The 27,039-nt window shown below is 39.9% G+C and overlaps 1 protein-coding gene across 4 annotated transcripts; it reads right to left on the bottom strand.

The window, feature by feature from the left end:
* Positions 1-8,076: 8,076 nt before the first annotated feature.
* On the bottom strand, positions 8,077-23,644 carry MSMO1 (methylsterol monooxygenase 1). Of its 4 annotated transcripts, XM_065545670.1 has the most exons (7): positions 23,548-23,644; positions 23,191-23,285; positions 17,309-17,594; positions 13,008-13,156; positions 12,190-12,316; positions 10,762-10,916; positions 8,077-9,389 (listed from the first exon to the last, which is right to left on the bottom strand). In XM_065545670.1, exons 3-7 carry the CDS (start codon positions 17,561-17,563, stop codon positions 9,194-9,196), a joined length of 882 nt encoding a protein of 293 aa, XP_065401742.1. In that variant the 5' UTR covers positions 17,564-17,594; positions 23,191-23,285; positions 23,548-23,644; the 3' UTR covers positions 8,077-9,193. The 4 variants fall into 4 exon arrangements, with proteins under 4 accessions (XP_065401742.1, XP_065401743.1, XP_065401741.1 ...); XM_065545671.1 differs by lacking the exon at positions 23,191-23,285 and having other exon boundaries at positions 23,367-23,644; XM_065545669.1 differs by lacking the exon at positions 23,191-23,285.
* Between the last annotated feature and the right edge of the window lie 3,395 nt (positions 23,645-27,039).

Below are 27,039 nucleotides of genomic sequence, written 5' to 3'. Positions count from 1 at the left end.
AAGAGATATAACCCAATTCAAATTCATCCTCATTTCATGATAAGTGTTTGAGGTGATGAATATGCTAATTCCCCTGATCTGATCGTACACATTGTATACAGCTATTTCATGAAATATCATCCTGTACCCCATAAATACATATGATTATTATGTGTCAATTAAAATTCATTTTTAGGCCCAGTACAGTGGCTCATGCCCGTAATCCCAGCACTTTGGGAGGCTGAGGCAGGTAGATCACTTGAGGTCAGGAGTTTGAGACCAGTCTGGCCAACATGGTGAAACCATTTCTCCACTTAAAAAATACAATAATTAGCCCTGGGTGTGGTGGCGCACGCCTGTGGTCCTAGCTACTCACGAGCCTGAGGCAGAATTGCTTGAACCTGGGAGGCAGAGGTTGCAGTGAGCCACGATTGTACCACTGTACTCTGGGCGACAGATTGAGACTGTTTCAAAATAAATAAAATAATAAAATAAAATTTAGTTTTAGAAACCCATCCTCATTTTAAGGATCTCTTTCATTATACACTGACTAAGAATCCTACAGTTGCTGCCTAAACGATCAAGGAAGGGGAAGATAACTAGCTCTAATTTTAAGAAAGTTTTCCCAAAGTTTGAATTTTTAAACAGCAAACACCTAAACTTTATTTCCTGATACACTTATGCTTTCTGGGGCAATAATGAATAACTCACCCTCTTTTACATAATATCATTTTAGACATTTGAACATACCTTTGATATTTCTATTTAGTCCTCTTTTCTCTGACCAGTTCTGTCTAATGGAACTTTCTGTAATAATGGAAATATTCTATAATCTGTACTCAGAGACGCCAATGGCCACGTCAGCTCATGACTACTGTACTTGACAGAGCTACTCTAGACTATCCTGTTTCCTTTCATTATCTTGTGTAATTACTGCTAGACCTTAAGCAATTCCTTGCCAGACACAGTGGCTCATGACTGTAATTCCAGCACCTTGGGAGGCTAAAGTGGGTGGATCACTTGAGGCCAGGAGTTCAAGACTTGTCTGGACAACATAGTGAAACCCTGTCTCTACTAAAAATACAAAAATTAGCTGGGTGTGGTGGTGCGCGCCTGTAGTCCCAGCTACTTGGGGGACTGAGGCATGAAAATCGCTGGAACCCAGGAGGTGGAGGTTGCAGTGAGCCGAGATCACACCGCTGCACTCCAGCCTGGGCAATAGAGTGAGACTCTGTCTCAGAAACAAAAACAAGCACAAAACAACAACAAAAATCCTGATTACTCTCTTGTCTCCTGTGGATGTTAGTCATATACGATGTACTAAGCATAATATGCTTTTCCACCCGTGACAATCAAAGCAGAATAAAAGGAGATCATTGTCTTCTCTGTAACTTAGGCTTACTTTTAATAATTTAGCTTACGGTTGTCTTAAGTTGTAGGGAAATTAGCACTTGTAGTCCACTAAAATCCTTACGGCTCTTAGGTATATATTGCTATTAATCCTGGTTATGTTTCCTCTCCTCCATTTGTGCAGTTGAACTTTTAAATCAAGGGAAACATTTTGCAGGATCTTGATTCTGTCCTGTAGAACCAAGTGTTAGCTGCTGTTTTTCCTCTGCCTCAGTATTAAATTTGATAAGCTTGGCATCAGCGGCCCTATCTAGGTCAATGATAAACATGTTTAACAGGACAAAGCTACAGGGAAAGCCTCAAGTCACAACACTAGAAACTCTCCTTGGTCAAGAGAATTCGGATTCAGTTGCTGAACCAGGTAAGACCCTAGCTACATTTCTGGTCCAAAGTGGACAACTGACAAAGGAAGTAGTCACGCTCTTGATTGTGTAGTGATCACATGGATGTAACCATTCATCAAGCTGTGTGCTTCTCTAGTGTGTTTGTATGATGCAGTTCCATTAAAAATTAAATATCGTGGTGTTGTATAATACCAAAAGCCAGTATTTCAATCTCACCTCAAAACTCTATTCTAAAGCCTTTAGGCCACAGGTCCCTTTTCCAACTCTGTAGAGCCACACTTCCCAAGGGGCAGCTTTATTCTTTGGAGAAGCGGGACCGAAGAGGCTCAGGACTCTCCGGATGCTGAGGAGGCCTTGGGTCAGGTAGGCAGGTGGCAGAAGAGGGATTCTGTGAAAGGGAACCCACTCAACTGTCAGATCCTGTCTCCTCCCACATATGTGATTCCCAGCATGAAAACATATGAGCAGTTTCGGCCCCAGAGAGTGATTGGAAGACTTTTTTGAAGAAACTGAACCAAACCCACAGAAAAATACTTAACAAAGGTTGAAAAGATTGACTTGCTGCCTGATCATCTATGGTTTTACAATCACATTTGCTAATTCTTTCTGTCACCTGGAGTGTAAGTTATCTGACTTTGGAGACTTAAAAGTTTATTTAAGGCCAGGTGCAGTGGCTCACACCTGTAATCCCAGGAGTTTGGGAGGCCGAGGTGGGCGGATCACGAGGTCAGGAGATCAAGACCATCCTGGCCAACATGGTGAAACGCTGTCTCTACTAAAAATACAAAAAATTAGCCGGACATGATGGCGGGCACCTATAGTCCCAGCTACTCAGGAGGCTGAGGCAGAAAAATCGCTTGAACCCAGGAGGCAGAGGTTGCAGCAAGCCGAGATTGTGCCACTGCACTCCAGCCTGGGTGAGAGAGCCAGACTCTGTCTCAAAAAAAAAAAAAAAATAAAAATAAAATAAAAAGTTTATTAAAATGTATGAAGCACTTTGCTAAAAATTTCCTCCTCTTTGAGATTTGGTTCCCTTTGAACAGGACTAGTTTAACTGTTTCCTTTTCCAACTTGAAGATCATTTTCCTGTGACATAGAAATGCAGGAATTAGGCAGCTCAGCCTCCCATTCTAATATGCTAACGATATATTCCAATAAGGAATTGGACAGTGACCAATTCCTTATTCTCCTACCTCTATACCATCATGATATTTTTTTATTATCGGATGAATTATTTTATAGCAAAAGAAAGCTCAGAGAACCTTCACGGAATATAAGAGGTCTGACTAAAATCTGCCAACAGACTAAACAGTTCTAAATTTTCTTTATTAGCTGGACACGAACTTAAATGGACATGAATGCGCTCTAATATATAATTTGGTCCCTCAAAGAGCATATCAAGCTGCATATCCCACAAGAACATGCACCAGTGAAATCAAAGTTTAAGTTGCCAAAGCATTAGAATGTAGCCAGACTTCAACTGAACCCGGCAGCCCCCACACCTGGTTCTGACTCTGGCTTGTATTTCAAGAACCCTCTTCTTTCCTTGTCCTCTCCTGCCCCATCGTTTGCTGTTAATTACTAAAAACCTTCTGAACTGATTATTAAAATGGCAGCTTCATTACCACTCCTATATTATGATGCTATTACAATGTCCTCTCTTTGTTTTAATTGACAGATATTTATTGAACTCCTACCATGTTCGAGGCAAGGTGCCAGGTATACATAACAAGGGAGAAAATACACACAGAGTGGGAAGATCTCAACTCTGCAGTCAGCTTGGCCACGAACCACCTGTGTGCCTTTGACCATAGTAATAACCTTCACTGGCTGAGGGTTAGGCAAATGTTTGCTCACTGTTAGGCACATTTGCTCACTGCCTGAGCAAATGTGCAGAAGAATGAAAGCACACAGTGCAAAAGAGAAACCTTTGGCTAAAAAAGAGGGAGCAATACAATTTGCAAATGTGATTGTAAAACCATTCTATATAATCAGGCAGCAAGTCGGTCTTTTCAAACTTGGTATTTTTCTGTGGGTTGGGTTCAGTTTCTTCAAAAATATCTTCCAATCTCTGTCTGGAGCAGAAAACACAAGGTGGCGTATGCTGAGAGCTGATAGAGATGAGTGTTACAGAACTCTGAGTGAGGGAGAGTGGGAGAGAGTTCTCTTATCTGAAGCAGAAATAAGACCTCAGAAAGAAGAGTGGGGCTGATGGAGTGGTGCGATGAGTCTTGAACTGGATCTTTAAATAAAGGGAGGGAATTTAAAAAATAGCTAACATTTGGCCGGGCGCGGTGGCTCAAGCCTGTAATCCCAGCACTTTGGGAGGCCGAGACGGGCGGATCACTAGGTCAGGAGATCGAGACCATCCTGGCGAACACGGTGAAACCCCGTCTCTACTAAACAATACAAAAAACTAGCCGGGCGAGGCGGCGGGCGCCTGTAGTCCCAGCTACTCGGGAGGCTGAGGCAGGAGAATGGCGTAAACCCGGGGGGCGGAGCTTGCAGTGAGCTGAGATCCGGCCACTGCACTCCAGCCCGGGCGACAGAGCCAGACTCCGTCTCAAAAAAAAAAAAAAAAAAAAAAAATAGCTAACATTCATTACGTGCATCGCATACTTCACATGGTGCATCTTACTGAATCCTCGCAAACCCATGAAGTATTATTATCCTCATTTCATAGATGAGGAAATAGCTCTCCAGAGAGAGGAGGGGGAAAGGCTTTCCAGGGAATGAGCCAATCACCAGGAGCCAAGGAGTTTCCTAAAGCAAGGGAGCAAGGCCCGCTGGCAGGGCGTGCACAGCAATCTCTCCTGCTACTATCCCTGCAGTGCCGGTTTCAGCATCCTATGCGCAGCTTGTGGGTTAGTTATCCCATGTTCTCATTCCGTCACGGTCTCTTTCTTTTTGTGAGTGCACAAAGAGCAGCCTGTGTCCCTGAGTTGAATTCCTTATTTTCTTGATAGTTTGAAAGTAACATTTCATATCTTAGATTCTAGCCATTCATGTCCTTTTTCTTTAGTCTTTTAGAATGCAACAGACCTCTAAGCATATGTACTGAAGACATTTTACCATGGCCTTCTGATGATTTCATGTAAGAATGTCAACATTTGGCAGTCACTTGCAGAGACAGCATTCAGTAGACTAATGGCATGCTGCTCTTTCTAACATTGGCTGAAAAATTATATTCTTTTGCAAGAATGGATTAGGAGCTAAACCTTCAGAAACAAGGTGCTCACTCTTCAGGAAGAGCTTAGATACTCTCTCTCTCTATGGAAATACAGAACTTAAATGTGGAATTAAAAAGCCCTACTAGGCTGGGCGCGGTGGCTCACGTCTGTAATCCCAGCACTTTGGGAGGCTGAGGCGGGCGGACCACAAGGTCAGGAGTTCAAACCTGGCCAACGTGGTGAAACCCTGTCTGTACTAAAAAATACAAAAAAATAGCTGGGAGTGGTGGTGGGCACCTATAATCCCAGCTACTCAGGAGGCTGAGGCAGGAGAATTGTTTAAACCCGGGAGGTGGAGGTTGCAAGGTTGCAGGGAGCCGAGATCGTGCCACTGCACTCCAGCCTGGGCGACAGAGTGAGACTCCATCTCAAACAAAACAAAACAAAACACAAAAAACCTACTAGGTTTTACATAAGAGCATGAGAATTTGAAGTTGGGGTAAGAGTCTCCACAGAACCAATCTTGTCCAAAGGTCTGTCTTTAGCCAAATATGTAGCAAAGAGTAAAATACTAGTTAATTATACCAATATAATTCAAAGCATACTCTACTACTAATTTTTAAATTATAATATTAACTAAACTTTTAAACAATTAGTAAAATCCAAATAGATAATCCAAGAAACAAAGAGTATCTCTTGTCAGCTGGGCACGGAGGCTGAAGTGGGAGGATCACTTGAGACAGTTCAAGATCAGCCTGGGCAACATAGTGCGGCCTTGTCTCTATAAAAAATAAACTAGCTGCATGTGGTGGCACACACCTGTGGTCCTAGCTACTCAGGAGACTGAGATGGGAGGATCACTTGAACCCAGGAGGTGGAGGCTGCAGTGAGCCAAGATGGCACCATTGTACTCCAGTGGGAGACAGAGCAAGACCCTGTCTTAAAAAAAAAAAAAAAAAAAAAAAATCTTGTGAATTATTTGCTAGAGTCAGAGTTATGTACTCTGTTCTGTATTCTAGTCTTCATATTTATTTTTGTCTCATTATCAAATGCCAGTATAGTTAGAAGGTTAATTTAGGAAGTTTTAAAAAGAAAGGTTTGGCTGGTAAGTTAGCTTAAAGTCTGTCTACTCTATACCAACATACTTGTATGTGTCTTACCACTTCCTGGATGACTACTGGTTTAGAACCTTTTTTTCCCTTCAAATATCACTTTTAAAAGTATTCCCTACGAGTTTTATAGAAGATGCAACTCTCCAGCATAGTGAACATAGTAGCCACAAGCACAGCTTCAAAAGTCAAAAGACCGGGCCTGTGATCTGAACCTCTCAGACAATTCTCTCATCTGTCAAATAGAGAAAATAGCATCTACCTCAGAAATCAAATGAGAATGTGCATTAAAATCACAGCATACTAAACATAGCACAATTCAGGACACAAAGGAAGTGCTCAATAAACGTGTAGTACGAAGCATGAGTTGGAATTTACCAAGTTGGTTTAAAACATTCAGCAGAGTTTCCAGCAGCAGGTGTCACTCTCTCCCTAAGTGCTAACAGGGAGTCACCTTTTATTGCTAATTCAGATACTGGGCATTCCATGAGTATTAGGGAGTAAAAGGTAGAAGATAAAAGAATTCTTATAGTTGTAACTAAACAGCAGACTTTTTTTTTTTTTTTTTTTTTTGAGATGGAGTTTCCCCGCTCTTGTTGCCCAGGTTGGTGTGCAATGGTGTGACCTCAGCTCACTGCAATGTCCACCTCCCGGGTTCAAGCCATTCTCCTGCCTCAGCCTCCCGAGTAGCTGGGATTACAGACACCCACCACCACACCTGCCACAATGTCCGGCTAATTTTTTGTATCTGTAGTAGAGATGTGGTTTCACCATTTTGGTCAGGCTGGTCTCGAACTCCTGACCTCAGGTAATCCACCTGCCTTGGCCTCCCAAAATAAAAGCACACTCTTTAAATTGACATACAGTTGTACATATTTGTGGAGTACACAGTGACATTTCAATACATATAATGTATAGTGATTAGCATATCCATTAACTCAGACATTTATCATTTGTGTTGGGAAGTCAGTATTCTCCTTCTAGCTATAGTCATCCTATGGTGGTATAGAACATCAGTATTTCTCCCTTCCAACTGTAATTTTATATTCTTTAACAAATGTTTCTATCCCTCTGTGCTCCCTCCCCTTCCCAGCCTCAAGTGTCTTCTGGTATTTTACTACTGAGATCAACTCTTTTTAGCTTCCACGAGTGAGAACACGCAGTATTTAACTTTCTTCCTGGCTTATTTCACCTAACACAGTATCTTCCAGTTCCTTCCATGTTGCCACAAATGACAAGGTTCCTTTTTTGTGGCTGAGAAGTATTCCATTGTGTATATATGCCACATTTTCTTAATCCACACCTACATTGATTCCCTCTCTTGGCTATTGTGAAGTGCTACAATAAACTTGAGAGTGCAGATGTCTCGTCCATATACCGATTTCACTTCCTTTAGATAATTGCCCAGTAATGGGATTTCTGGATTGTATGGTAGCTCTATTTGTAGCAAACAGCACAATTTTAATTGCAGCCAGCCCCAAATTTGTTGCTTGAGGGTTGTAACAAATTTACACACATACACACACACACACACACGGTGGACATACGAACCACATACAAGGTATAAAGCGTGACCTACAAACAAAACATTTTATCAGTTTTAAGTATCTGAATCCCTTACTTGGACATCTTTACTGCGTAAGCTTTCAAAAAAAGAAAAAAAAAGGAAGTCACCAGATAATGACTCCACAGTTAAAAAAATAAAAATAATTACCACCATATCTAAGAATTACCAACCCTTGAGGAGTTACAACTTAGATACTTGAGATTCTATCAGTCCTGAAAAGTTTAGCTCTATTCTTCAACTGTAGAGAAAACACATATTATCTAAGCAGGGCAAAGAGCTGCTTCAATAAGTATTGCTTTACTAGGTCAACACGATTTCCCACAATAATTAAACCTGAAAAATTCATGTTCAAACAGCAAGGAAACATTTCGGCAAAGGAAGCACTTAAAAAAAAAAAAAAGAAACCAATCCTTTTGTTGTAAAACTTAATAACTTAATTTCTGTACTTTCAATTTTAAGAATAAAAGGTGACAATGTTTAAAACTGGAAACCAGATAATCAGACAAAAATCACATTTATTACAAGAGCTCAAAGTGCAAATACAGCAAGTCAGTTCACAAACTTTCAAGATACAGTTTTTAATGACAATGGAAATTTGATATACAAAAATGAAAGGGTAAATAGAAATAAAGCTCCTCAATTTTTTAAAAAATTCAAGTAACTTGAAAAGCCTTTAGACTAAAATACTCCACTTACATCCACTCAGAAATGCCAGTACTGCACTGCAATCAAGAAGGACTCTTCAAGGAGAATCAGCTCAAACTGGTCAGTCTAGATTAGAATGGAAGTTCTTGGTGCTGGCTTTTCTTGATTTGGAAGCTTCAGTCACTCACTGCCATCAATTGATGAGCTTCAATCCATGACATTTTGATCTTTAGGCAAATTCTAAAACATGTTTAAAGTTAAAAAGGCTGGGCACAGTGGCTTATACCTATAATCTCAGCACTTTGGGAGGCCAAGGTGGGCAGATCACTTGAGGTCAGAAGTTCAAGACCAGCCTGGCCAACATCGTGAAACCCCATCTCTACAAAAATACAAAAATTAGCTGGGCATGGTGGTGGGTGCCTGTAATCCCAGCTACTTGGGAGGCTGAGGCAGGAGAATTGCTTGAACTGGGAGGCAGAGGTTGCAGTGAGCCGAGATTGTGCCGCTACACTCCAGCCTCGGTGACAGAGTGTGGCTTCATCTCAAAAAAACCCAAAAAAGTTAAATACAAGGCCAACACCACTATGAAGAATTTTCTGAAATGACCAGGATGTATCTAAAAGATTTAAAGACCAATGTCAACTTCAGGCCTATGGTTCTACTGGGAGAAAAGCCATAGATGAATACTTCTAGTACCCAAAACCTTCTTGGAAGCTTAGGAATATGGCCTTTAAAACTTTCTCATGAAAACTGTACTTAAATATATAGTCATTCATTTCTACATATATAGAACTTGTAGGTAAAGTAGAAAAAGTTCCCACTAGGAAGGTAATTAAAGGTTGTTAATGTTCTTTTTATCACTTAGTAGCCAGAAGACATGCTTATTTCTGCTCTCCAGAAGCAATGTTAAGCTACTAGCTTCTGAATTCAGGAAAACGTTTATCTTTCAGGAAGGTTTACACGAGATATTTATTCAGTCTTTTTCTCAAACTTCTTCCTCTTTTCATAATAGGCATGATATTGAGAGTCTGTTCCAAAAATTCGATCCCACCATGTAAATGTTGAAGCATAGTTTCCAATGAAGTTCATGTGGTGGAAATCATGATGCCGAGAACCAGCATAGAAAGGGATCAGATTTAAAGGGTTGAGAGGAATATCATAGCCACTGAAACAAAAATGATAAACATTATTAAGGAATAAGTACATCTCAAATAATTGTTGTTTCTATTACTAATCATGTGTTCACATTAACCAATTTAGATAACATTCCACTTTGCCTAGACCACTTTATTTCTAAGATGTTCACAAACAGCAAACACAGAAAATGGTGTATATTCTAGAAACCACTCTAAGAAAAAAAATCCTTAAAAAAAATCTATGAAAATCATTTATTTTATGATAAAATATGTGAATGATGGAAGACAGGGATTATAGTAATGAATCTTTAGACACAGATTTTTAAGAATTAATTTTCTTTTATGTTTTAGAGGAAGCTTCCTCACCATAATCTATAACACTTGTAAATGAAGCCCAAAACACTAAATATGTTTTTTAGGGAAAGTCACATAAAATTAGTATCAAGTATTAAAAAGGGCAGGCCCACGAATCCCTGTATAGCAACTTCATTTAGTTTTTTAGGCAATTGACAAGTTGGAATCAAATGTACCACAATTAACCAAAATACCAGTGTACTTTTCTATAGTTGGGAGAAGACAAATGGCTTCAAAAAAGAGTCCCATTTAAAGTATGCTCCTTTATTTCTAACTACATATCTACAATGACATCCAGTTATACTTATGTGAATCTCTCTAACCCTCTCTTCCTTTGAGGGGCTTAGAGGAAGGAAGGCAGAAAGAAACAATGGATACAAAAAAAATGAAAGAAATGTCAATTACAATTTTTCTACAGAAGAATATTCTCTGCCTAGGACTAGAAGCATTAATTTTGCTACTTTAGCACTTTAAAAATAATTCTTAGAGTTTGATATTCTGCATTCATGAGTACAAAAGTACGTCCCAAGTCAAAATGCAATGAACACATAATTAAAAAATAATGAACAATTAGAATAAGCATTTAAGAAGGCATTCAATATAAATAATTTACCACAAAATGTCTTCCAATCAGCAGAAAGGAAGCATTAGAAATATGTACATGCTACAAGCAGTAGTTTCATCTTGCAAGTGCTTTTATCAGTGCTGGACAGTAGAGATTAGAAAGTCTTATGCAATGAAGGCTGAATGCTTTGATATTTTTTCAAATATGAGTTAGGTTTAGGCTTATTACAGAAGGATAAAGAAATTGCTTGTCCTAAATATATATTTGCCCTAATAACACATTATCACTACAAAAATTATAACAGCATAGGCTAGAATGTAAAAACATCTATTATTTAAACTTATATTCAACAATTATGTTTTCTTAATATAACATTAAGAAGATTAACTTCTATTAGTCTACTTAGAAATATGATAATCTGACAGCCATGAAAATAAATACATTTCATTATATTTTATACCTGAACAGAAATCGATACTCACCTATGGACATCAATAGTTTCTAATAAACGAATGGTCACCCATGCCCAAAGAAGAATTACATGATCACACAAAAGCACGATGCCAATGAAAAATCCAGTTCCAAGAATTAGAGTCTCCAAAGGATGTGCATATTCAGCTTCCATTCCAAATGGAGCCTAAAACAAACAGATAAGAAATTCTTCATTTCTTAGCTATTGTGATGGTTAATTTTATGTGTCAACTTGGCTAGGCTATGATACCCAACTGTTTGATTAATATCAGTCTAGATGTTGTTGTGAAGGTATTTTTTAGATGTTGTTAACATTTAAATCAGTAGACTCTGAGTAAAGGTGATTACCCTTCATAATGAGGGTGGACTTCATCCAATCATTTGAAGGCCTTCAGGATAAAGGCTGAGGTTTCCTGAAGAAGGATTCTCAAGACTGCAACACCGAAACCCTGCCTGAGTTTCCAACTTGCTGCGCCACGGAATTTGGACCCAATGCTGCAACAATTCTTACCCGGATTTCCAGTCTGTAAGCCTGCTTTACAGATTTCAGACTTGATAGCCCCACACTTGCATGAGCCAATTCCTTAAAATAAATCTCTCTCTCTCTGTGTATATATCCCCCAATGATTCTGCTTCACTGGAGAACTTCACTAATACATATATTCTATTTATGCATAAAGTTTTACAAAGTTATATTGATTCTATATGTAATGATGATTTATCTAGGCATACACTTGCATACCATGTAACCACGATCAATGCAAAACATACATAGCCAGTGTGATAAAGCTACATCAAAGCAATTCTAATAGGCTGGGCATGGTAGCTCACACCTGTAATCCCAGTACTTTGGGAGTCCAAGGTGGGTGGATCACCCAAGGTCAGGAGTTCGAGACCAGCCTGACCAACATAGTGAAATCCCGTCTCCACTAAAAATACAAAATTAGCCACGCGTGGTGACGCATGCCTGTAATCCCAGCTACTTGAGAAGCTGAGGCAGGAGAATCACTTGAACCCAGGAGGTGAAGGCTGCAGTGAGCCGAGCTCATGCCATTGCAGTCCAGACTGGACAACAAGAACAAAACTCCATCTCCCAAAAAAAAAAAAAAAAAAAAAGGCAGTTCTAATAAAAGTTACTGTTTTTGTGGGAGTTAGCAATGTGAGGATCTAGCTGTGCCAGTGTAGCACTGTCCACAAGGATGGAAGTCCAAACTTTCATGTAATACTTTTCTTTCAGATCTCACTTTACCATGAAATTTAAATAATGAAGACAATGTGTAGAATTGACTTGTTTGTATGTGCGTGTGTGTGTTGTTCTTAATAATCATGCCAAAGGAAAAGAAAATAAAAACGTCACCAACAATTTTAGAAAAATGCTCGGGCAATGAAAACAGACATTTTGCCTTGAACAGAAAGAATTAAATATAACTCTCACATACCTGAAACTCATGATGAACTTTATGAATATATTTGTATATTCTTTTGTGGTGTAAGAGTCTATGCATAAAATAGTGCCAAGTATCTTCAATGACTGCACAGCCAAAGCATCTTGCCAAAAGAAAATACCTTTAAGATAAAAATGTTGTAATGTGTAAGAAATAATGTTTACTTAAACTATCCAGACTTTTAGTGCGGATGCTTGAGACATTACATAAAACTAAACACCCCAGGTTACCAGGTTGACCTAATTGGATATATTCATAAATAAATTCTCAAAACCACCAGATACAGCTACATAATCTGATGTAAGGTTAAAGAGACTGCCCACTAGACCAATTTCATTTCATTACAATGTTTGCACAACTTGCCTAATGACACGTTTCACAAGAGGTATCCCTGTTAAGTGATGCATGAGTATATCTATGTGTGTGTATATGTGTATATATACACGTACATATTTTTGTTTATATGAACACAATTTCTATAAACCTCGTAAATGATTCTCATATATTTCATTTATTTTAAACTTAAAATGTGACATAGTTTTTGTCAACATAAGCACTTATATATGTATATAAACATACAAAAGACGTTATGGAAACTTCTGATACTAGACGCTCACCTTCCAATAAAATATTTTAAAGATGTAAAAATGGAAACATTTTAAGATTTTACTATGGTTTAGTTTTCTACTATTTATTTACTTCCAAAGTTTAGAACAAACATTAATTAAAATTAAGAAAAAGGGTAAACATTAACTATAACTTAATTGAATAAGCCACCATTGCGTGTAAAAGCCAAATTTTTATCTACATACCATCTTGGCATTCTTTCCCAATCATAAGGAATATTGAAATACTCTGTAAAATAATAGGTTCCACAAATCAAAGGCAGCTGGATACAGAAGTGATTAAAGAGAAGAACTTTGAAACATTTCCATTGGTTTTCCCATGTCTCTGGCTTATCCTATGGAGAAAAATCACAATATCTAATATTAGTCTCTGCTATCAGAGTTTAACTTGACCTAATTTTTTCTCTGTTTATGTTGGACCTTAATTCTATGTCAGTTAAATGTTAACTTTATAGTAACTAAGACTCAGGAATCTTTACCTTCTAAATTCTTGACAACTACTATCACTACTTTAGGTGAAGAAACTGTTAACAGACGCACCCAGCCATAATGATCTCAAACAAAGAAACACTACAGAATGAATAATTCTCCAGTGTTTGCTGCCACACATCATTCACTTCACTTCTTTTACCAGAAGTTTCAGAGAAGAAGAAATATAATATGCTAAGATTACAGGTGGGTGTCCGCAATTGAAGAAGTTGTACACGAAGCACTGGAAGCCTTGTACACAGTTTAAGTCGATGCTTCCAGGCACTCAGTGGTATTCATTCCAATAAATAAGTGCACTTTTGTTCATATCCAATGACAGAATTACAAACTCTGTGTTGAGAGGTACAGAGATGTGTCCTGATTATGGAGTTCACAGATTCCAGTCAAAATGAGAAAAGTTAGATCAACATGAGATGTTCATAAGACCTCATCAGGATACCCATTATAATGGCTTAACAAGCCATTATAAAAAACAAAGCAAAACAAAACAAAACAAAAACTAACTAAATGTATTCAATTTATAGGACTGCACTTAAGATATAAAAAAAGTGCTTCGGGTTTTACAAAACGATGGTGACAATAAATATCAGCTATTGCTTCATTTTAAACGTCACTGCTGAAAAACTCAGAAATCTGCCAACAAAACTATTTTATTTCAACATGATATTCAAAGTACGGGAACTACTGAGCATCAGTAAAAGCCCAAAGAGGTCAACCAGCTTGGGGAGGGTCACACATGCAGTTATTAGCAGAAGTAGGACTAACTAAAATCTAGGTCTCCAGATCCAGTTCTGTTTTTGAAATTCTTTAAGGGATATCTTCCTGACAAAAATAGGAAAAGCACTGAACTAAGAATCAATCCAGAGACTTGTGCTCTAATACCAGGGCTGCTACTCACCAGTTAACTAGCTCTTGTAATGTTTACAACTCAGTTTCTTCAACAGTAAAATGAGAGGATCTGACAACTGCCTTTGTATTTCTAATCTGAGCATTATCTAACCCCACTCCTCTAAACCTCCACTCTGTAATTGGGGACAAAATAAATGAAAGATTCAGGCTTCATTTTGCAATAGACTGTCTCCTACAGAAACTATGGCTAACAGACTTAATTTCCCAGGTAGACTGTGATATCGATGTAGTTACAGAAATTACAAAGTTAATCAACTATAATAAAATCACATGCTATACCATTTAGAGTATACATAAATTAGTTACAAAGACAGTTAGCAATACAAATTCATACCTAGTGCAAAATGAAAGTTTACCACATTTTACTTTAAGCATAACTGTACTTAATATAGAAGAATACCTTTACAAGGGCCACATACTTTAGAAATAATATTTTTAGTACATTTATCTTTGAGGAAAATTTTTGGAGAATTACTAACATGTATGATTTTTTTTTTGAAAGAAATAGATCCTGCAAAGTCTGCTTTACTTTTTCATTCCTGTGAAATTTCCCCTAACTAGCAAGGATGTGCATTAGCTCTCCAGCTGTCTGTTCTGTTTGAAAGCAGAAAGTCTTTAGTACTATTTCATCACCACCACCAGCTGCTTCTTTTTGACAATTTTAAGAATAAAAACATTTATTGCATACGTTAAATATAATTCTCAAATATTTTCTCTTAAACAATTGATACCCTCAATGTTAATCAGGGTATCTGCCTTCAAAATGCATAAACCTGTAATTAATTTGTATTGATATTTTGGTTTCTTTTAAAACGCCTTTAACTTGTGAAAACTAGTCCTGATTTAAAATCACGTTTTATCAAAAATGCTCAAAGCATGGACTTTAATGGCTATGAAACGTAAAGATTTGCTGAGTACAGACTTGAAACCGTATTACCCAGCCTTTCAATCTGTTCATAAACAACTAGTTCTGACCAACTAGACTACAGCTTATTCTTTCCTTTGCCACACTATATTTTAAAGCTGCTCATATACCCTTGCCTGAATAAGCTCTTCCTCTCTCTGTAAAGGTTACTACTTCCAACCAATGAGTCACTTGCAAAGTGCAGTGAAGGAGAAAAAGGATGCTTTTGCCTGGCCAGCCATACAATGCATCAGCTCTATAAATAAATCATTGGGTGACACATGGCAGCCACAATCACCCTAAAAGTGCATTAGAACTTAGACATCCAAACTTAATTCTGCCTTTCAAAGCAGGTGCTTTTCTAAAAAGCACTTTGGAACTTCTGTGACCTTAATTGAGGGTCACAGAATACTCTCCTTTGGGTTACATTATTTTTCATTACCTTCACCTTTACCCTTTGCTCTTTTCACCTTTGGCCTGGAGTCCGCCGTCATCTGACCCCTGTATTATCCCCAGAGAGGATTAATATTAACACTTGCTTAAAGTGAGCCTCTGGGAGAGGCTGTGAAACTAACAGAATGATAACAGAGAATGTGTACAGACTGCCATCCAAAATATATACAGTTGTCCCTTGGTATCTTTGGGGGATTGGTTCTGGGACTTTCTGCAAATGCCAAAATCTGAAGATGCTCAAGTGCTTGATACAAAATGACATAGTATTTGACATAACCTATAACCTACGCATATCCTCCCGTATACTTGAAATAATCTCTACACCACTTATAATACTTAATAAAATGCAAATGCTCTATAAATAGTTGTTATTTGGAATAATGACAAGGAAAAAAAAAGACTGTACATGTAAAGTGTAGACACAATTTTTTCCCCTGAATATTTCTGATCTGCAGTTGGTTGGATCCATGGATACATAACCCATGGATAAGGAGGGCCAATTGTACTGAGTGAATGGAAATTACTTTCCATAGATGAATACTCTCAGCGGTCTACTTTCCACCAAGACTGTGTGCCCTTGAATTTTAGTTTGGAGCGACTTTTTCTGAAAAGTAAACAGTAAACACTAGAAACTATCATCAGCTTACCAAATGCTGACAAATAATTCATCTTTCTAATAAGCTACGCCAAATTCTCATGTCAAGCTCATAGACTACACACTAGATTTCACCTTGTCATGTACATAGCGACCTCTCAACGTTTAGTGCAATGAAGCAAATATCCAGAAACGAGGAGCTTCACCTCCTTATTTGGGATGATATGAATGCTGCAGAACTACCTACCATATATTTAGGGGAAAAAAACTTTGATAGCCCTGATCAAGGTCATACTGTATTAACAGTCCCTGAGATTTGCTGGAACATAGAGTTGGGGTGAACTGAAAAATATGCACAAATCACCATACCTTTCCTTTCCAGCTAGCTTAAACATTAAAATTTGTAAACTTAAATTAGATAACCATCACATCTACTTAAAGCCCAATTTAATAAACTATTCTTGAAATATTATCAATAATGACCTAGGACTGTGTTATTCAATTCAGCTAGTAACATGTGGCTACCAAACACTTTAAACATGGCTAGCCTAAATTGAGATAGACTAAAATTAATGTAAAATACACACGGGATTGCAAAGACTTATTAAATATCTCATTAAGCATTTTTTAGATTTTGATTACTGGTTGAAATAATAATTTACATTTATTTCTTATTCTTTTTTGAGACAAGGTCTCACTCTGTCGCCTGCGCTAGAGTATAGTGGTGCAATCCCTCTGCTTCAGCCTCATAAGTAGCTAGGACTTACATTGCCATGCTTGGGTATTTTTGTATTTTTTTTGTAGAGACAGGGTCTTGCTAGGTTTCCCAGGATGGTCTTGAACTCCTGGCCTCAAGCAATCCTCCTGCCTTCGCCTCCCAAAGTGCTGGAATTACAGGCATAGACCCTGTACCCAGCAATACTTTACACTTACTGAGTTAAATAATACACATTATGAAATTAATTTATTTATTTTTACGTTTTCTATGTATTCTACTAGAAAATTTAAAATTACACACATGGCTTCATTATATTTCTATTGTATATCACTGATTTAGCCTCTCAAACCAAAGCCCTATTTACTTTTAAAATATTCAGCAACATTAATAATATTCTATTTCTAGTCCCTTATACTCACCTTTTGAATTTTGTATTTTTTCATATAAGGTATAAATTGAAATAAAAATCCAGGTAAACAGAACGAGAAATAAAGGGCTTCATGAACTATAAGGGATCCCCATGTTGCAATCTGGAACTTTGTATAATTATTCAACATATAGTTCCAAGCATTTTTAAATGGTTCTTGCAGAGGATTCTCAGGTAAAAGTGAATCTACATATTCCACAGCCAAGGATGCTGAACTAAAGATGCTGACACTTTCATTTGTTGCCATTTTTCAAATCTCTGCAGACAGCCTTATAATTCTGTAGAAATGAATACATATAATAAGTTAAACAATAATTCAAAAAATAAAACAGTTAAAAAATGCATCCTCTGATCATTTTTAAAATAATTACTAAAGGAGTACAAATTTTTTACCAAAAAATTACTAAAGGAGTACAAATGGTTTTACACCATTTTAAAAAATTTGCTGGATATCATCACCATTTCCATTTGTAGATATTCCTTTAAAAACACATTATTTTCAAGAACAATAGCTAAAAGAATAGGGGAAAATTTTTTTCAAGCTATATTTAAAGAAATCATCAGTGTGGTTCTCATGGAAAAGCTTCTAATTTAAATAAGCAATAGCTGGGTTTAAATGTATCACTTACAGCCAAAAGAACCTATAAAGAAAAAGCCTACCAAATACGAGTACATAAAAATTAAGTACTTCCTACTGGGTAATAGAAAGACAGTCATAAACAAAGTCAAAGATAAAATGACAAACTGGGAAAAATATTTCCAACATTTTACAACAAACGGCTACAAAGTGAGATTTAGAAAAAAGACAAAAAAGACAATAGAAAAATGACAAAAGCAGTTCACAGAAAAATAAAGACAAATGGTCACTAAACAAGGAAGAATCCTCACTTCATTCAAATGAGGAAATGCACCCTAAAACAAAGAGAAACTTTTAGCCTGAGTAGCACATCTTTAAAAGTTTATTAGTGCCCAATGTCCAGTACTGGTAAGGGGGTGAGAAAACAGGCATGACCATACATTGTGGGCAGGGGGGATACATCAGTGTTATCACTGGAGGAAAAATAAGCAACACCTATCATAATTCAAAATGAACACATCCTTTGAAGCAGCAACTTTCTCATTCAAGGGTACAAAGGCAGATACACTAAGATAGAAGGAAGCATTTCTTGTAACAGCAAAAACAGGAAAAAATAAAAGCAAAACACAAGCCATCAACAAGGTATGGGTTAAATAAATTAAGTCCTTCCATAAACAATTATACCGCCATTTAAAAGAACAAGATCTATACGCTCTACGTAGAAAGATGTCTAAGACACAGTGTTAATCCAAATAACAAGTTACAGAATAATATGCATAGTCAGAGTCCCACATAAGATTTTTTGAAAAGGATATATATTTTATTTATGCACTTCTATGCATATGTACATATAGAGACACACAGAAACAGAAAATGTACATATGGTTACAAAGGGAACAATTTAGAGTGGTGATTTCTAGGAAAACAGGTGTGTGATCGGGTAGGAGATAGTGTTATGGAGAACAGAGCATAGTGCGGAAGGGGAGAATGTTATGGAAGTCAGAGTGTGGCGGGGTAGGGGAGAATGTTATGGAAGACAGTGTGGTGGGGCAGGGGAGAGTGTTATGGAAGATGGAGTGTGGCGGGGCAGGGGAGAGTGTTATGGAAGATGGAGTGTGGCGGGGCAGGGGAGAGTGTTATGGAAGATGGAGTGTGGCGGGGCAGGGGAGAGTGTTATGGAAGATGGAGTGTGGCGGGGCAGGGGAGAATGTTATGGAAGTCAGAGTGTGGCGGGGTAGGGGAGAATGTTATAGAAGACAGAGTGTGGCGGGGTAGGGGAGAATGTTATAGAAGACAGAGTGTGGTGGGGCAGGGGAGAGTGTTATGGAAAATGGAGTGTGGCGGGGCAGGGGAGAGTGTTATGGAAGACAGTGTGGCGGGGCGGGGGAGAGTGTTATGGAAGATGGAGTGTGGCGGGGCAGGGGAGAGTGTTATGGAAAATGGAAGATGGAGTGTGGCGGGGTAGGGGAGAGTGTTGTGGAAGACAGTGTGGAGGGGTAGGAGACAGTGTTATGGAAGAGAGAAAAGAAAATTTCTTATGTCTTTTGCACAATTTAAACTTTTAAATGAGCTTGTTCTACTTACATAATAAATAAGCTCAATAGGTCACAAACCAAAATACAAACTTTTCAAAAGTCACTTTCCTAAAAATGTTCACCACTGCTGCTTCTAATTTATGAATTTTTGGGACCATTTAAAAATGAGTATTTTAAAACCTCAGAAGCGTTCTAGTGCTTAAAAAGTCCCCTTCCCAACACTTCTCAAATTGACCTTTTATCCCATTCTACAGAAGGAATATTGAGAACCTAGCCAACTCCTTCAGGCATCTGAATTCACTTCATGCCCTCCTTCTTCTGTCCTACTCATCTCAAATGACTTACACCACAGTGACTATAGTGTTCCATCCTGTGTCATTACAAGCCTCAAAATTTCTTTGCTCATTCATTCTTTCCTCTGAGACTGACCAGTCTTCCTGTGTTCTTACCTTACCTCAAGAACTTGTCCATCACTTATCCTTTCTTATCTTTCATCCTTCTCCCTTCAGGGAATCCATTCCCTCACGTCTAAAAACACATTCCCGTCTTTTCTTTTCTTTTTTTTTTCCAGACAGGGTCTCACTCTGTCACCCAAGCTGGAATGCAGTGGCTCAATTATGGCTTACTGCAGCCTCGACCTCCCAGGCTCAAGCAATCCTCCCACCTCAGCCCCTCGTAGCTGGGACCACAGGCACACACTACCACGCCTGGCTAATTTTTTTTAATTTTTATTTTTTGTGGAGACATAGGTCACCCTATGTTGCCCAGACTGGTCTTAAACTCCTAGGCTCAAGTGATCCTCCCATCTCAGCCTCCCAAAGTGTGGGGATTAGGTGTGAGCCACTGTGCCCAGCCTCCTTTGTTAATAAACACCTTCCTAGCCTCCATTACCTCTTCCAAGCCACTGTCTCATTTATCTTCCTTTGAACCAACCAACTTCTTTCTCAAAGGAGAGCTCTACATAAAGATTGCTTAACTCAGCTGGGCATGGTGGCTCACGCCTGTAATCCCAGCACCTTGGGGAGGCTGATGCCGGCAGATCACCTGAGGTCAGGAGTTCAGGTGAATCACTTGAACTGAGGAGGTGGAGGTTTCAGTAAGCTGAGATTGCACTCTAGCCTGGGCATGAACAGCAAAACTCTTGTCTCAAAAAAAAAAAAGATTGCTTAACTCACCCACACAACTCACTGAGCTACTTGCAATCTGGCTCCCCACCTACAACAAAATGTCTTCAATCATCTTCTAAGTTGTAAAATAAGACAACCATCCAATCTTAATTTTTCACAAGGTGATTAGTAAATTTGACAATGATGAACCAAGACCACTTACTAGTCCTGTCCTGTGACCTTGGGCAAATTTCGTAACCTCTCTGTGATGCAGTTTTCTCATCGACAGAAATTAAAACAGTAGGTCTTCCAGTGAGTCCAAGAGATAATGCATATAAAGCACTCAGTACAGGACCTGGCATGTAATAGCTACAAGAAACTAACAATTATTGGGCACTTTCTGTGCCAAGAACTGTGTTCAAAGCATGCTACATGCTCTTACATTTTAATTTCAATCCTTACCACACCTTCGTGAGGTAGGTATTATTTTATCCCCATTTTATAGATAAAATAACTGAGGTTTAGAAAGATTAAGCAACTTGCCTGAAGTCTAATGCTTCGGGCATTAACAAATGTTTAATGTTAAGTTAATGATTAACTTAACAAATGCTAAGTGGGGAAGCCCACGCAGTCATCCATTATATTATACTACAGTTATAAATACAACCCATAATAAGTATTAGAGTACAAGGAGAATAATTCCTATAGTTTACCTAAGCCCTCTGAAAAGGTATTTCACATGACTTGTCTTTATCTTCTTATGTCCTGTTTATATTCTAGCAACTGCACTCTGCATTCTATTGTCATCACTGCACTGAACTTACTCTTACTAAAATCACTAAGGAGGCCGGGTGCGGTGGCTCACGCTGGTAATCCCAGCACTTTGGGAAGCCGAGGTGGGCGGATCACAAGGTCAGGAGTTCGAGACCAGTCTGGCCAATATGATGAAACCTCATCTCTACCAAAAAAATACAAAAACATTAGCCAGGTGTCATGGAGCACGCCTGTATTCCCAGTTACCTGGACGGCTGAGGCAGGAGAATTGCTTGAACCTGGGGGGCTGAGGTTGCAGGGAGCTGAGATCCCAACACTGCACTCCAGCCTGGGCAACAGAGCGAGACTCCGTCTCAAAAAAACAAACAAAAAAATCGCTATGGATCTCCAGTTGCCAAACTCAATAAACTTTTTGGTTTTTGGAGTTTATTTTATTTGACTAATCTGGAAGATTTGATATTTCTCTTCTTGAAATACTGCCTTTCCTTGGTTCTTGGAACTCAAATGCATTCACTCTGACAAGTATTGTGCATTCATTGTGCCAGCTGCTGCCCTTACCCCTGAGTTCACAAAACACAAAATTTAGTGAGGAATAACAACTAGTGTCCAAACCATCAAAAATTAGGTGATAAGAAAAATAAAGGGGGGAATACACAGTGCTATGAACTTCTAGAGAAAGGTGCTATCTAAACTGAGACCTAGAACAGGAGAGGAAACTGACAAGTTAAAAAATAGAGCGAGGGAGAGAGGGTCAAGGGAGGGGTTTTGCACAGAGAGAACAGCACTCCAAAAACTCAACCAGGAGAGTAGAAAGAATATGAGAATTCAAGCTGGAAAGTTTCCCAATAATGCCTTCCTTACTCCCTTCTAACGATTCTAGATGGTCTTGGGTGATCTTAACTATTTTCTGTTTTAAAAATACGCTGATATCCATCCTTTCTACCTCTTGCCCTCTCCCCTAAACTCCAGGATCTGATTATCCAAGTTTACTGGTCATATCCAATCAGAGAGTTCAGAGGCACACGAACTCACTCAGCAGGTCCAAAGGTTCAGTACGTGCTCCTCACAAACCCCGCCCAAATGCTAGACCACCTTTAATGCTTAATTCTCAGACATAACGTTTTAAGTCCCTCCCATCTCTGCTGCCTTGATTAAGTCTTCAAACTCTTACCCAATTTAGAAACACTTGGTTTACTTAACATTCAGGAACTTACTTTTCACAAAGGAGCAAGGGAATGGATATATTGTTGCTAACTGAATAAGGAATTAAAGAGGAGGGGGGAAACGAGGTCTTGGAAAATTGAATTTCCTTTTGCTTTACTCATTCTTGGGCAACCTAAATGACTGGAAGCGTACTCTGGAGCAGGCTGACTAGATAAATTTAGTTATTTGTGGATTCTCAGAAACCTTGAAGTTTAGCTGTCAGCCAGTCTCTGTCCTTTGGCACTTTAAAACGGATTTCACCAGCTCCTTCATTTTCTGGACTTGCCCTGCCTCCAAGCTTGCCCTTCTTAAACCTTATCTCTAAGATGCAATGCCAGGATCTATATAAATCTAAACATAAGAAATAAGCTCCTTAAAACACTCAAAGTTCAAGGGAGTGCTTGCCCTAAGCATAAAGATCAAGCCCCTCTGTGATTGATGCACACGAGGCCCTTCCAGACTTCTTCACTCTTCATTTGTTACATTCTCGCCATCCTACACTTCACATTTTTACAGTATCTGATCACCCATGGTTGCTACTGCTTCATTCCTCTCTGCCCACGGAAATATCGTTCCCTTACAGGTGATGTCCTCCCATCCAACTCCTAGTCACCCTTCAGCAACCTCCTCTCGGACGCCCTTCCCAACCCCCCTACTCCCAAAGCACATTACATCTTACCTCCTTCCAGTGTTTCCTGCTTTTGTATAACTTTCGCCAAGCTACCACCCTGTGCTGCAACTGTCTTCTACGTCCCATCTCCCGAAGACAACACTCTTTAAAGGGCAAGAAACATGTCCTAGCCTAGTTCCATCACTGAAGAATTTCACTCCGTTTTCCTCCTTTCTAGCACGTACCTTCCCTAGGCCCACCTTGACTCCAGTCTCCCTCCGCCCCTTCTCGGGTACCACTGCCAGCGTCCGGCCCAGCGCGCGCATCCGCACCCCGAACCCGCTCCCCTCGATCTCACGGAGCACCGAGTGGGAGCCCACCTGCTGCCCCTTCCTCGCTCACGAGCCACTCCCCCGACCCCCTCACCTGAACGGCCGCGAGATGACTGCCGGCCACCGTCACCCAGGATCAGCCAGGTGTTCCGACCTCGGAACTTGCCTCGCCCGGCTCGGGGGTGGAGCCCGGTGGGCCAAGCGCTCAGTCCTGTCGTTATTGGCCTGCGAGGGCTCCCGCCCCGTCTTCTCGGCGCGGTGATTGGTCTGTGCAGTTGCCGACATCGTGTGACTCGCGCGAAGGAGCCCCTGGCGGTCCCAGCCATTGGCTCCGCGGATGGAGTGAGAATAGTGAGACCCGCAGGGCCAGCCAATGGCAGGCGTCGCGGGGCGCCAGGAGGCGCGGAAGCGTGAGAGCGCGTCACGGCGTGAGGGGGCGGGCACAGACGGATGGCCGCCCTGCCCTGCCGCGCGGAGTCGCCTTGGCAACTGCGGTCCCCGCAGATTGGCAGTCAGAGCCTGCGCTGTGCTGGGGCGAGAGTGTCGCGCCAGCCGCCGTCCCAGGACTTTTATTTCAACTGTGACCTGTGTAGCAGCCGCAACTCCCAAACCCGGGAGGAAAAGAGTATAAATGAGTCTTAAAATCTATGTTGACTGTTTTGTGTTGCTAGACACCCTTGCCTTTTTCTGGTCTACCTTTTAGATTTAGATCTTTCGTCTCCCTTGTTTCCCCAGCCTACGTATCCTTTAATAAATCCCTGTATTTTGAAAACGGAGAATTTCAAATGCGATTATCGTCATTTTGCAGATGAGAAATAGAGGCTGGGAAAGATTTAAAAAGATTGAACATCAAGGGAGATTTCGGCTCCCAGGACCTTGACCTCGCTACGTGAGCTGAAAACGCCCAGGTGATGTTGCAGTTGCTGTGCTGGACGATGAGGGCCCAGGGGCGGGGGCCTGACGCAGGTCTTTGCAGCTCTAAGCTCAGTTTACGCCATCTCTCAACATTAAAATATTGTGTACTGGGGTATAATAATAAAACTGTGTACAGATGCATAATATACTAAAACTTTCACTTAAAGGAAAAGGGGCCTTTAAAGAAAAAACCGCACAGGGGCATCATTTGGGCGAGTGAAGGCCCTTTTTCCTCCATCTTTATTAAGGTATAATTTACAAAAATTGTGTTTACGGCGCACATATGATGTTTTGATTATGTATATGTCAAATCTACACAGCTTCTGAAAACAGAATACTATTGTTTCACTCCTCCATGCTTTTGCTTAAACTGGCCCTTCTGCCTGGAATAATCAGCCATCTCCACGCCGCCCCATCAATTCAGGTGCTATCTCCTTGAGGAAGTTCCCTCCTGAAAAGTGTGTTTTTTAGATTCAGTGTGACCTGTACTCATCCGTCTACCCCTTATGTTTGGCACACACATTCTTTCTAAAGAATCATGACAGAGGTCACGTCAAATGAAAAGAAATGGGATCTGTCCCTTGGTTGTGTCAGCCCTGTCTTTAGGATGCCTTTAGAGTGGTGTCTGAAACCGTCCCTACATAGTTCATCAAATTAATCTGGGAAAAAGGGGTGGGGGGAACGAAAATAAACCAAGCTTGCGGCACACTGAGGATTAATCATTAGGTCAACTTGCTGTCTGATCCCTTCCTCATAATTGTTTGCCTATTGCTTCAGAATCATGTAGACCCTGTTACAAGGTTATAGTTTCCCCTAACTGCTCTACAGACAACTTGAATATTATGAAACGTTGAGTTTGTGCTTTGAGATAATCTTTCAGGTCCTTCATGCTGATGAAACTACGGACTCAGCTGGTCTGAAGGACCACAAGGAGCTGACTCACCAAAGAATGCAGTTCCCACATCCTGATGATTTCATCCCCCTTACCTGAGCCAATCAACGACCCTAATTTTCCAGCCTCTTGCCCTCCAGGATCCCCTTAAAAACCCCAATACAGAACTCCTCGAGATGAATTTGAGGGTCTCCTCCCATCTCCTCTCAGTGCCCTGCCATCACTAAACTCTTTCTCTGCTGCAAATCTTGCTGTCTCAGTGTATACTGTGCAGTGGGCATATGAATCTGTTGGTCCTGTAGTGGATACTGTGGCACACCACCCAGATCCCCCCTCTTCAAGACCTAAGCAGGCATTCCTCCAGCTGCTGAGTACTGCCAAAGAGAAGCACCTCTCCCCAGGGGTATACCCCCTTTCTGGGGAACAGCTAGTCAAGTAACTGGTTGAAACGGGGGTATAAAAGCCCTTAAACCAATGTAGGACTACTTTGCTTGGGCATCCCAGCTCCAGAGGTCCCCATCCTATTGGTTGTGTGATGACTGAACTTTCACCCAACTTTTTTCTCTGCCCAAATCTGCTATCCCCTATCAGGTAAGCATCAATAGCACTCACTGTCGAGCCAGACTTCCTAGGCTTGGCATTTTATCAGCAGTGGGTAAGTTACTTCTCTGTCTTATCTGGTACTTCTGTAAAATAATAATACCTACACCTCAAAGAGTTCTTTATGATGATTACATAATGTATGTAAAGTCCTTTGCACAGTCTCTGGCATATAAGATAAGATCAGTAAATGTCAGTAATTATTTCTGATTTGGAATTCTACCATAGTATTACATTTTCTAAATCAGAGCAGGTGTAGGTGTATGGAGAGGTCAGATTATTTTAAACCTTAAAGGCTTAGAGCTGGAAAAAAATGCTCATGCAGCAGCTCAACTTACTTATTTACCTACAATGAAGATTAACAGGAGCTCAGGGAACAACAGCTGTAATTTATTGAGGGCCCTCTGGATTTCAGGCATATGAACATGCATCATTTCTTTCAAATGCAACAATAACCTTGTGACACAGACACTACTGCCATTTTAAAAACAAAATAAGGGCTAGAGGTTAAGTAATGTGTTGAAAGTCACAGCTAGCAATTGATAGAGGGAGCTGCAAACCCAGAACCCTTTTCTTTCTATGCCCATGGGCTTTCCAATATACCACACTGCTTTTTTCCTTAAAGCCAGGATTAGAACCCCAGAATCTTGACTCAAAGTATGGTTCCATTCTCCAATGTAGCCTCCTCTCCAAAATGAGACACTGGCAGCCATGTAAGTCAGTAGGAGTAAATTTGCTTGAGACAAAACTGAAACAAGATGGTATCAGCACACTGCTATGTAATATCACATGACCCTTTTATATCTGATAAAATAAGTCTCATAACGCATCAGCAGTTGGGATTACAAATACCTGGGTCTTCATGCTATAAGGAACAAAAGAGATAATAAATACCAGGAATCATACACAAGACTCCATAAGAAACAGGGAGCAAACTGATAGTCTTCTGACAGTAAATACACCATCTGCCTTCATCATAGTCATCACTGCTTTCAGCCAAGAAGGCATAGATCCAAACAAAGCAGGCAGACGAGTTGCTTCACAACGCAGGTATGTGGATCCAGCCTTGAACGCTGCTCAAACCTGGGGCTGCCTCCTTGACAGGATTCCTAAGACACCTCTCTGCCTTAACTTCTTATGTTTCATACAGTAGTGGAACAGGCTGAGAACACTTCCATA

Source organism: Macaca fascicularis, chromosome 5, assembly GCF_037993035.2.
Source record: "Macaca fascicularis isolate 582-1 chromosome 5, T2T-MFA8v1.1".
Classification (NCBI taxonomy): Eukaryota; Metazoa; Chordata; class Mammalia; order Primates; family Cercopithecidae; genus Macaca; species Macaca fascicularis.
The sequence above is the reverse complement of the archived record's forward strand: the minus strand, read 5'-3'. Positions and strand labels throughout refer to the sequence as shown.

Bases quoted from the DNA above. Each gene is read 5' to 3' on its own strand.
- MSMO1 (XM_065545671.1), bottom strand. From the start codon at position 17,563: ATGGCAACAAATGAAAGTGTCAGCATCTTTAGTTCAGCATCCTTGGCT. The intron at 10,917-12,189 runs GTATGTGAGAGT...TGTTTGTTTTAG, and splicing joins AAGTTCATCATGAGTTTCAG to GCTCCATTTGGAATGGAAGC. The intron at 9,390-10,761 runs GTGAGTATCGAT...TTTTTGTTTCAG, and splicing joins GAAACTATTGATGTCCATAG to TGGCTATGATATTCCTCTCA.